Genomic DNA, 12383 nt, shown 5'->3' with positions numbered 1-12383 from the left:
AGTACATAAAAGTTTGTTACAAGGCGGAGGGTGAAAAATTGTTCTCATTAACCTCAGAGAATGGGCTTAAATTGTAGCACGGGAGAGTTAGGTTTCCCATTAGGAAATACTTCCTGTCAGGATAGTTAAGCACTGGACAAAACTGCCTAGGAATCTTCTGGAAGCTCCATCACTTGAAGTTTTTTAGAACAGATTTGACAAACAGCTGTCTAGTTATTACTTAGTGCTGCCTTGAGTGCCGAAGATTGGACTAGATGACCTATCAAGGTCCTTTCCAGTCCTTATACTTCTGTGATTCCACATTTTAAGTCCTAGTGTAGACAGGGTAAGATGGTACTTAACACATATCAGGCAGAGTGCTGGCCCAGACGGATCTTGGGTCACATTGGGGCAGACAATTCCTACAGGAACCCAGAAGGGCTCAGCACAAGAAGCCAATATATGTTAAGTGTTAAGACCAGGCCTGAATCAAGCCAAAGACAAAGTATAGTTTCAGGACCAAAAAAACCCCAAACATTTAAACACCTTCTATGCAAGATGAGTAGGCAGGAGATCGATCATGCTAGGAAGATGCAGCAGCCACAGATTTGCTACAACACATTATGTAAGAGACTGCAGGAGCTGGGGGGATCCAGCTCTCTTTCAGGTGTGTCTGATTTCAGATGATATCTGAAGTCTGTGGTTCCAGACCTACAATTCCTTTAGAGACTGGTGTTGATGGAGTCAGAGCTCTGTGGACTTCTCTGTGCATTTTACCAAGGACTAGATCCTCTGTGACAGAGCAGAGACCAGGGATGAGACACAATGATGTTTGTACAGGAAAGAAAACCTGGATTATTCAGAGCAGTGTTATATGCAGGAGTCCATTTAATGCCTATGTCTTTCAGATATCAATAGCCCAGGAAGGATTTTCAACACTGAGTTTATGCATATAAAATTTTATGTACTGAAGTTTGTTTATGCTTTATAATTATGCTTGGGTAGTTCTTTATTATTATCGTGTTGCCTTGTACCTTTAAGTGTTACAAAAAAACTAACATTCTTGTTAATAAAGACAGCACAGTAGAACCTCAGAGTTATGAACTGACCAGTCAACCATCTCTCTCATTTGGAACCAAAAGTATGCAATCAGGCAGCAGCAGAGAAAAGAAAAAGCAAATACAGTAGTGTTAAATGTAAACTACTAAAAAAAAAAAATAAAGGGAAAGTTTAAAAAAATTTGACAAGGTAAGGAAACTGTTTCTGTGCTTGTTTTATTGAAATTAAGATGGTTTAAAGCAGCATTCTTCTTTTGCATAGTAAAATTTCAAAGCTGTACTAAGTCAATGTTCAGTTGTAAACTTTTGAAAGAACCACCATAACGTTTTGTACAGAGTTACAAACACTTCAGAGTCATGAATAACCTTCATTCCTGAGGTGTTCGTAACTTCTGTGCAGTTCATATGTGGTGATGTATTACAGTAGAACCTCAGAAGTCTAAACCAGTGGAAAGTCACATTAGGCTTTCGAAGACATCCCATAACCTTAATTGTAAATCATCAGAAATCTATTATGCAAAGTTGAGAGACTTAATGCTAACCAATCAGAGATGAGCCAGAGAAATTTGCATCCAAATCCATCCAAGCCTTGATGAAGTTTGACAGAGTTGGGTTCAGTTATAAGAAATGGACTAAAGCTCAGAAGCTCAGAGTTGGACACGAGTTTCATATTCAAACCCATCACCACCCATCCTGAGCTCTGATCCTTACTCTTTTAACCCATGTGTCACTTTAAGGGTACCTGTTTGCAATTTAAGATCTTTAGATAGCTGCACTTTTGAAAGCACTCCAGTTAGTCTTTAGGAACCCCAGATAGTCTCTACTGCTGGTCCCAGAATGCTGATAGTTGTGTCACACCCACCATGGAACAGCATCCCAGTTTAGAGGTCAGATCTCTCCTGAAGCACATAGCTTTGTAAATTTAGCTCTACTTTGGTTGCATTCTAAAAACCAACATAAAACATTTTTAGCAGTCCTCACAGGGGCTGCCCTCATACCTTTCCCCCTCGGTGAATGTGGTACCATACGGAGGTGCCGCCAAAGTCCACATGGAAATCTGTGTAGCAGCCCTTAACACTCATCAGACAGTACCTAGCCAGAGACAGGAAGAAGAGATGAGCAGGATGAAAGTGAGTAGCACATACCTCTGTTTTAAAGCTGTCACTTGTGAAACCCCCAACAGCTGCAGCATACTCAAGGGATGTGGAGAGGCAAGACAGGGGTGGGTGGGTGCAAGGACAAATAGGGTTAGGCTCCAAGGAAATGGAGACTGAGCAGCATGAGAGTCTAAATACTACAGTGATAGATTGATGGCAATGGCAGAAGAGTTTATTTATATCAAGAAATCAAATGCACAGGAGGAGCCTTAGCCCAGGCAGGAGAAGGAAGAGCTTCCCTCATCTTCCTCAAAGATCTGGGATTCTAAAAGATCACTGAAGTCTGTCATTGCCTAGTCTTGCTTGCTATGGCAGGACAGTAAACACCTGGCAACTTGTCCAATTCAACATGCTGTATTAGAATGACAAGCCAAGCAAGTTTTACCAAATGCAACAAAGATGAATTTGTGCAACTGTCCAGAGGCTGGAGGAGTTAACAGCTCTGCTGTTTTAATGGTATATACAAACAGTACCTGGGGGCAGGTACAAAGCGACACAGTCTCCCTCATCTCTCCTCAAAACCAGGCTGCCTGCCATATTCAGTTTTACTTGCGTGATTGCCTCACCCCTTAGATCCACCAGGAGGAGGAGGAGCTGGGTACATGTGCTTCATGAGGTCACTTACTTTTGCACCTTGGGATACTGCATCTCCAGAATGGCATTTGTAGACTCCGTTTGACTCTCCTTTAGGTGTCTTGGCCACATGTTGTCAACCCAGTCAATCAAATCCACCTGCAACCAGAGAGGAATTAGGCCCAAGTCTCAGTAAGATGGTCCATGGCTCTTCTTGCATGCTCGAGTATTTCTAGGAGGTCCTGTGGCCAATCTGACATCTGCAATGGCCAGGTAACAAAAATACAGGACTACTAAAGTAGAAATACTATTTATGGCTGTAGTGAGACTGCCTCCCAGGCATGATCACAGTCGCAAGGATGACCAGGTGTCAGTTCCTAGCCACTTTGCCACACTGCTACTTCAGGTTTGGGACTGGAATCCAGGATTTCATGCATTCCACAGCTCTGCAGAATCCAGCATGCAGATCACCCTTGCCACAGAACTGTGCTCTGAAATCTAACTTATTTAAAACAAACTGTTTTAATTCTTATAGTTGTGTAGGAAATCTTCCAAATATGAATGACGAGTACGTAATATACCAGTGTTAGAGTCTGCAGAGGATCTGACACAATAACTAAAGTATGAACCACTCTGCATTTATCTCAGTGGGACCCTGTCCTTAGGTTTATGAGTTAATTTAGTTGTCAATATTCACTACTCCATCATATTAACATCATCCTGCTTGTGTGCTTCTCTCACATTCCCAACTGTTCTTTATATATTCTCAAGACCCCTCCCCACACTACCTTTACCCAAGCTGCAGAAATCTCCAGCTCCGCGCACCCCCTACTTCAACCTCTACATAGTAATGGGCATTTGTAACACAAGATTCTGAAGCACATGGAAGGTTCAAGAACAGCATAAATAATCTGATGGGATGCTGCCCTGACTGGGTTATTTTCATATGTCATGCAACAAAAGTATTACTTTGTAGCTTTGCTGGCAGTCCCACTTTTTACTTGACTGCCTGTGCTTCCCCCAAGATGCAGGAAGGGGTTCTACCAAACTTCATAGCAGTTCGGTGCACGCAACTGAATGCATAAGCAGGCACTGATTGGAAGAGAGCCAAGGTCTTGTCAGGCAGTGGAACCAGCTTAACAGGATGAGGTTGGGAGTCAGTGACCCAGTCCAGGGACTAAAACTTGGACTAGCTCAAATGTATCCTTTATTCAGACTTGGATGTGCTCTACCGTGTATCTGTTCTTGAACCCCTTCCAGCAGAGCAGGTTATTCCACTGCCTAGTTAACCGTCCTTATTAGGAATGGCTTACATTTCTCTCACCTGCAGGTTGTCACTCCGCAATGCAGCTTTGCTCCCCAACCTACCTCATTAACTACAAATAATTCCACAATGACTGTCTTGACAATTTAGATAGGATTACTATGGCCTCCTCTGACAGAACAGCCTACCCATTCCTTTCTGCACTTCTCACCAGTTTAGCAAGGTCTGCAATGGGCAGGTGCTCAAAACTTACATAGAGCTCCAGCTGCTCTTTGGGGTTGGAGAAGCAGCAGCAACCCTGTCTGACCCCATAAGTATTGTAGGGAGGCCTCTGGTTGCTCTCTTCTTCAGTACAGAGGGACCAGGCTCAGTGCTCTACCTTTACCAAAATGAAAGGAAAGAGAGAAGACAACAACTTTACTGACCGTAGCAGGTCTCTGCACCAGGTTCTCCAGCCTTGTATGGCTGAACTCCAAGCTGATGACATTATACAATTTCTCCCGCTCCTCCTCTGGGGTCTCATAGTAGCGTGCCCACTGTGCCATGGACATCTCAATGTCCCTTTGTGTGTTCACATCCATGACATCCACCATCCGCCGGCTCCCTGCCAGAGCAAAACAGACATCACTGCTGTGTACAAGGGGCCACTAAGAACAGACAAGCCAGAACACAAGAGGACAGGCCCTTTCAGAGGGATGAACTTGTAAGCCCCACCCATTTATGTGCAAGGCCAATCCCTCTCCTGCAGGAGTGTACCAAGGCCCTCGTCCTCATCCACACCAGGGCAACCAGGAACAGTTTAGAGTTTTCTGAACAAAGCCCATGGCTCAGCTACTCCTGGTCACAGACTAGATTTCTTCTCAGGCAGTAAAAATCCTTGATTATTTGGACTGGAGGGGCTGTTAGAATCCAGCCAGCAATGTGCTGAGGGAGCCATAAAGACCGTTGTAGCTCATGGATTCAGTCTGAACTAGTCCCCTCCACCCCTTCTGAAAATCACCGTGGCCAGTTACTACCATGCCACAAGGCAGCAGGAGAGACACTTACCTACATACAGTCGCACGTCATTCACACTGAAGTCAGGATCTGGCATCCTGCAAGACAGACACTTAACTAAAACAAACCAGGGTCTCCACCACAGGCCTCTCTCCCTCCTGTAGCCCTTGGCTTCATATAGGCATTTCAAAGGCTCCATCCCTCCACATTTGCCTTCCTCTCCCCTATAGAACACTACATGCTTGCCCCTCCACCTCTGAGGGCAGCCAAGAGAACCATGATAGTAGCACACAAACCAATGTGTGCAAACAGATTCTTCTGTAAACAATAAATCCACTCAGGTGCCTCAACAGGCAAATGCTGGGCACAACTGTCACAAGGGGAGTAGTGGTAGTTTAGGAATAGGATAAAATTGTCACCAGCAAGTACACACATTGTATAGAGGCTCTAGGAAAAAGTCAGCCTATACTTGAGAATCACCGGGCACGTCTACACTATGGACACTATAGCCGCACAGCTCCCCCTATGCCACCGTAGCACAGACACTTCCTATAGCATCCCAAGGGGTTTTCCAGGCGATGTACATATATCTGTCTCCCCGAGAGGCAGCAGCTAGATCAACAGAAGAATTCTGCCGTTAACCTAGGGGTTAGGTTGGCTCAACTACAGTGCTTAGAGGTGTGATTTTTTTCAACCCCTGAGCAATATAACTAGGTCAAACTAAATTTTAAAGTAAAATAAGCCTCAGATTTCATTTAAAAAAAAGTCGAAGTAATGGCCTGTCTATACTGGCGATGGGTAGCGGTGCATCTACAGCAGTACAAGCCGCATCATACTGATGCGGCAGATCTACCTTTGTATTTGTACCAGTGTAGCTACACTGGCATAAATATCTCCACTGCATGCAGGGCCTAAGTCTCTAGCCTTCATGGTTAAAGAAAACTTTTCAAAGTGCGAACTGAAGAATGCAGCAATATATGATACCCCAGTCATGGTGTTTTATCTACACTGATCCAGTTAAAGCGGTAGAACCCCCCACTAAGGTGGACTGTTATACTAGCACAACTGGGCTTTCATTGATATAGCTTGTCTCCAGCTTATTCCCAACAGGAAAAAAAAAAAAAAAAAAAAAAAAGTCATCCCCATAACTAGCAGACTCATACCAGTACTAAAAACTTTGAAGACTAGGCCTAAATTTGCAGGGAGTCTGAAACAATAGCTCTGAAGGGTGAACTGTCCCGTTCATCTAAAAAAGGGGTTAATTTGAATGCCATCAGTGTTAGCTGATCACAGCATATAAGAAAGGAGGGATGAGCACGTTAAGCAGATCTGCACAATTGTAAGTGACATCTCACTTGGCACCATGAAAGCACAGCACTTGGGAGAATATCAGTTAATTCCCTCCACTCAAGTCAGGAAAGCGCCATGCCCAAGGAACCTACCAGATCTCAGAGCAGGGCATTTGAGCCCCACTAAGGGAGAGCCAAACCCAAAACCTATATAGTGTGTTCATTATCATATTCTGAATGGTCCTAACCTATTGACTAGCCTCTCCCTTTAGCAACTCAGGCAGGCAAGAGCATCTTCACTTCACTGATTGACCCATTCTTGTAACTCTTGCCCAACTCATACTCTCTCAGACAGGGCTCATAAACCAAGTAACTGTCTTTGTTCTACATGCATCCGACGAAGTGGGTATTCACCCATGAAAGCTCATGCTCCAATACATCTGTTAGTCTTGCCACAGGACTCTTTGCTGCTTTTACAGACCCACACTAACACGGCTAACCCTCTGATATTTGTCTTTGTTCTGTGCTGATACAGCACCTCGCACAACGTGGTCTGACTCACTGCTGGGGATCCTAGGCGCTGCAATGATACAAATACAACCACCACCCCAGATGGGCGCCCAGTTAGAATAAGCACGTATGTCAAAAACACAGTCAAAACAAGTTGGACACCGCACCGGGGCAGCTACCAGAATCTGCTTTCCCACAGTTGGGCTAGATTCTGAACTGGGAACTCTTAGGAGAGCATCCACGGATACAACCTGGGATAGAAAGATCACCCTCAGGTGGAAAGGCCCTGACAGACTGCTAGGTTATTTCTGTAGTACAGCCAGTGGCCAGCTAGGCTAAAGTCACCCACCCTTCCATATCCTCAACACTTACTTTATTCCGAGCCCGTCAGAGTTCTTGAAAATCAAAGGGTCTCTCAGGCCACCCCGCTGGATGTACTCAACATTGAAGTCTGTCATGAGTGAGAGAGAAGAGGGGATGTATTAAGGGGAGGTTGCCAGCCAAAGAGATACTGGGGACATTAACCAGGGAAGGGGCAGGTAGCATGAAGAATGGAAAGAAGAACTGGGCTCAGCCACCCTCTTCCAAAAGAATTTCATCTCCAAGTACTGTCCTAACCAACTGTAGGCAGCCTGCCATAAGCATGGGCCAGAGAGGCACAAGCAGGGCAGGGTATGTGGGCCCCTATAGCTGAGTCAGACAAACAGGGGAAGAGTCAATCATTTCCCAAATAAACTCAATCAAGCAAAAGAGGCCTTAAAGCAACCAGTTAGACTTCCTCCTCCCTGAGAGCTCTACATCTAGAGCCTAGCTCAAATCAGCTGTGTGAGCATCAGGAATCCTAGTTTTTCATGATTTTAAAAAAAACCACCAAAATTCTCTGATAAAAACACACATAAGTCCATGTTTTCCCACGATTAAAATGAAACACTGAACTTAGTTTCCTTAGCCACAATATATTTAGGTATCAGTTGAATACAAGGTTTTATTGACATATTTACAATTTTTAAGCTGACAGCCTGAGTCCTGCCCATTCCCCTGATTATCTGAATTTGATTATCCGATCTGGGACCAGGGCAAGTTAGATCAGATAATCGAGGTTCCACTATATGTTTTTATTTTTTCACAGAATATAAAAACTAAAGATTCTCTGTAAAAATGCAAATTCCATGTTTTCCCATGGCAAATGGATTTCTAGGATCCCCGGTGATCATAGGTAAGGCTAAGATTTTGTCATGGTTATTTTTAGTAAAAGTCACGGACAGGTGAGGGGCAATAAACAAAAATTTGTGGAAGCCATGGCTTGTCTGTGACTTTTGCCACTGCAGCTCCATGGTTTCCCCTGCCACTGGGTGGCTGGGAGCTGCGAGGTTCTCTCCCCTCACCTCCCTGCAACGCTGTCCCCAGTCACTGGAACCCTGCCGGGGCCCCACTGGCTGCTAGCTCCAGTCCCGCAGACTCAAGGGTTGAAGCAGAAAATGTAAGGGCAGTCTCTGGAAGTCATGACTTCTTTGACTTCTTAATAATGTAGCCTTAATTATAGCTGTCACATGCAAGCTTATATTTGCCACTCTAACTCTCTCTTTACCCCATCCTGCCTGGGTATGCTAAATTAGGGACCTAGCTCCTCTTACTCAGTATGTTTCAGGTGGAGGTTTGCTAGGGAGCAGCTTCAAAAGCCATTCTTAGGACTTGATTCCCAGCTGCTGGCTCATTGGCCAGAGAGCTGTGTGGGGGAGAGCTGAGACTTCACTTAGCATGTTCCACTCCATCTCCAAGCCACTTAACAGTGGCTACAGCAGGGTTGTTTTTGGGGAGGTGGGGATGAAAGGCCCTATTTACTCTGCTGCATGTGCTTGGAAAGCAGAGCAGCTCAAAGAGGAAGAATCAAGACAGACAGCAAAGGGAAAGAAGGCCCAAAATATCAAGGGGGCCAGGGGTGAAGGGAGGAGATAGAAAATAAAGAGAGGCAAATTTCTGGATTTAGATACCAGTATTTGTGTCACCACTGATCCAACTGGCAGCTAAAAAACTTGGCAGTGAGTTTTGTCCTCTAAGGCCCTGAGCACTGGGGAAGAGCTCCTCTCCTCCCACACATACATACACATACACACACCTCCCCTACTCGATAAGTAGTTCACAGTCCTCACTCCTGTGGGAGGGAGGATTGTGGAGGACACACACTGATCAGACAGTTTGTTCACAGGGGCACTTTTCCTACCGTGTTTCTTTCTAGAAACTTTGCAGTAGAGTGGGTGTGGGCAATGGAGGGGGCACAGACCTTTGCCTTCCATAAAGAGGACGAAGTTGGCATTGTATTTGTTGGTGGAGAGTTTCTCCTCCAGGTCAAATGTCCTCTTTCCTTCAATTTCATCATCAGAGATGCCATCATCTTCATAACGCCGCCTCATTGTGCCACGCTGTGGAGAAAACGAAGAGGAGGATGAGAACAGCTGCAGACAGTGCCAAGTAGCCAGCTGACTTCCTTTTCCAACTGTCACAATAACCCCAAATTAGACACCTGGATGCATTCCAGCTTCACAAAAACATCTAACCTGTGTTTTCAGAGGGCCTCACATTGCCTGACTGGTATTACATTGGAAAGGAGCACCCCACCCTCCCAGAAAGGAGGAACAGCCATGTTAGCATGTCAACATGTTGTCCCGGTTCTTTTCTGGGACATCTACCACTGGATAACTGGTGCACACATTTATTCCCCAGTCCCTTTTGCTCAGGGAAAAATCATCAACTATTGTGGTCAGTTCCCTGGATGCAGGCCATGCAACAGAAAGAACAGCTAAGCAACCTCTGCCCCCACTACCAGAAACCACGTAGCTGTAACTCCATATTTGTTCCCCTCGCTGCCTATAAGCTCCCGCACTTTAGGCAAGATGGGGGACAGATGGGATTAGAATCACTGGCCCCAAGTGTTGACCACATTTCAACTCACAAGGAAGGGAAGGGGTAGTGGTTCATGTGAAGTGAGGCCAGTGCCCCCGTCTCTCTGTCAATTTTCACCAAGAATGTTAGTTGGGCTTTACAAACTCATCAGTATTTTGTCTTGAGGTGGGAAACAATTGTGTCTTTTGTACATTTAGATTCCAGCAGGCCTACCACATTATTGATTACACTGGGCATACAGAATGCAGGCACATTTTCATCTTTGACCTTATTGGCACAGAAGAGTAGTAACAGACAGAGAATAGGGGATACCAGTATAAAGATGCTTCTGAAACCACAGTGCTCTGCAAACAGGTTTACAGCACCTGGAGCAAAGGAAGTGGGATAGGTGGTAGGTGTTGAGGTTCATCCACGGGCCCTCTCCACAGGTTCAGATCTGACTTTCCATCCCAGCCACATGAGCTGAGAAATAAGGGAGTAAAAGCAGTAACTCACATGGGAAGAGCAAACCCCAGGAGATGCAAATCCCCCAGCAAGAGGCACTACCACCTCTGGAAAAGAGATGATAATCAGAACAACTAGCCTAGATCCTGGACTCAGTTTGCCATTTGACTTGACCTCCTTCCCCATCCCTCATACTCTTTGCTGCCAGCTTCACTCTCCCCAGCTTTTCCAGTCTCCCCAGACCACATGATGCATTATAAAGCCAGATCATAAAAACAAAACCAGAACACTAAGCAGCTACAATTAACTTGCCAACCATCACCCTTATCATTGTAGGTTGTATCTTTCACCCTTGTCCTTCAGTCTTGTCTATTTAGACTAGAGGTGGGCAAACTATGGCCCATGGGCCACATCCGGCCTGCAGGACCCTCCTGCCCAGCCCCTGAGCTCCTGGCCTGGGAAGCTAGCCCCCTGCCCCATCCCTGCTGTTCCCCCTCCCCCGCAGCCTCATCTCACTGTGCCGCCAGTGCAATGCTCTGGGTGGTGGGGCCATGATCTCCTGGGGCAGCACAGTTGCAGAGCCTGGCCTGATCCAGTGCTCTGTGCTGTGCAGTGGCGTGGCTGGCTCCAGCCAGGCAGTGCGGCTGTAGCACCGCCAGCCACCGCTGCTCCAGGCAGCACGGTAAGGGGGCGGGCTGGACAGAGGGCAGAGGAGTTCAGGGGGAGGGAGTTGTCAAGGGGTGGGGAGGTAGATGAGGTCAGGACGGTCAGAGGGCAGGGAATAGGGGGGCTGTAACTCAAAAATTCCGGTTAACTAAAAGGGAGGGAGTTTGGGTGCAGGAGGGAGCTTTGGGCAGGGGGTTGCGGGGCAGGAGGGGTTTCACCATGCCAGATCCAAGCGGCGCTCCCCTCGGGCAGGTCCCTGAAAGCGGCAACATGTCTCTGCTGCTCTTAGGCAGAGGTGCAGCCAGGCAGCTCTGCGCACTGCCTCCACCCGCAAGCACCGCCTCCCCATTCCCAGCCAATGGGAGCTGCGGAGCCAGCACTTGGGGCAGTGCATGGAGCCCTCGTCGCTGTTCCTCCGCCTAGGAGCAGCAGGGATATGTTGTCATTTCCATGGAGCCATGCAGAATGCCTGCTGGCCCCACACCAACCAGATTTTTAATGGTTGGTTGAAAACTGGACACCTGGCAACCCTACTGAAGATCAAAAATGCTGGTTTATAGAGCTTTCTGCTTGGTAAACTGCCAGATAACACCGCTTTTACTGTATTTTGACTACCTCAACTTGCAAGTAATTTACAAGTTTGATTTAACAGCATCCTCAAAATCATTGATCAATTTATAAGGTATTTTCTACCATCCAGCCAGAGAAAAATTTACTCACTGATAACACCTCATTAACTTAGCTTGGCTTTCATGAAAGCCAACACATTAGTATAAGCAATAGGGGTGTAGCCACCTTATCTGCAAGACACGCAACAACATGCAAATTATGAATGAATGTTTTAAAAATTACCTAGCTAAATATTCTACAACAATTTTTGTTCTCAAACTTGTTTGCATAGTTTGTAGATGGTTAAGCGTTCAACTCTAGTGAAAGATGTTGGTCTTAGAAGACACATTTCAAGAACAGATTACAAACATGAACATTATTCTTAATTCAACAAAAGTCTGATTTTTTTTTTTTTTTTATAAAATACTGTAAGAAAGTCAGTTTACATGTAAGGCCGTTTTAGGACAAATTAAGACTTAAGGAAGTCTATTTTTATTATATAGTTAGCAGTGTACAAACATGGCCAAATTAGGGTCTCAATACTAACCGTTATAAATGAAGATGTCATATTGAATAATTTTAATATTGCAGTTTCAAAGCCATATTTTGCTCACCTGCCATTGGGAATAGCACTTACTATTATTAGCCCCAGTGAGAATACTCATAGGAGTTCCACTATTGTTTTTAATAACAATACACCTAGATGTATTTGTAGGACAAGACCAATAGACTGAATTCTCAACTTCATCGCTGGATTCTTGATCACCTGACATCTTTAAAAGGCCGGGTATCTTTTAAGAGATATGCTACAGGTCAAACAGAAGCTATGAACTTAATGCAGATGTTACCGGGGGCGCTTCTAAGGCTTATGTTATACAGATCAGACTAGATGATCATAATTGCTCCTTCTGGCCTTAAACTTTTTTTTTTTTTTTTT

At 45.3% G+C, this 12383-nt stretch overlaps 1 protein-coding gene across 2 annotated transcripts in view; it reads right to left on the bottom strand.

Moving 5' to 3' along the window:
• The window catches only part of KDM2A (lysine demethylase 2A), a 78484-nt gene that overhangs the window by 29043 nt on the left and 37058 nt on the right, over positions 1 to 12383 (bottom strand). For both annotated transcript variants that reach the window (XM_075064984.1, XM_032794959.2), the window contains exons 4-9: positions 9108 to 9246; positions 7199 to 7277; positions 5079 to 5125; positions 4457 to 4635; positions 2820 to 2926; positions 2036 to 2129 (exon numbers count right to left, since the gene is read on the bottom strand). In XM_075064984.1, the coding sequence (XP_074921085.1) occupies positions 2036 to 2129; positions 2820 to 2926; positions 4457 to 4635; positions 5079 to 5125; positions 7199 to 7277; positions 9108 to 9246 (645 nt within the window). The remainder of the gene's footprint in view (positions 1 to 2035; positions 2130 to 2819; positions 2927 to 4456; positions 4636 to 5078; positions 5126 to 7198; positions 7278 to 9107; positions 9247 to 12383) is intronic.

Source organism: Chelonoidis abingdonii, chromosome 4 (genome assembly GCF_003597395.2).
Source record: "Chelonoidis abingdonii isolate Lonesome George chromosome 4, CheloAbing_2.0, whole genome shotgun sequence".
Taxonomy (NCBI): domain Eukaryota; kingdom Metazoa; phylum Chordata; order Testudines; family Testudinidae; genus Chelonoidis; species Chelonoidis abingdonii.
The sequence above is the reverse complement of the archived record's forward strand: the minus strand, read 5'-3'. Positions and strand labels throughout refer to the sequence as shown.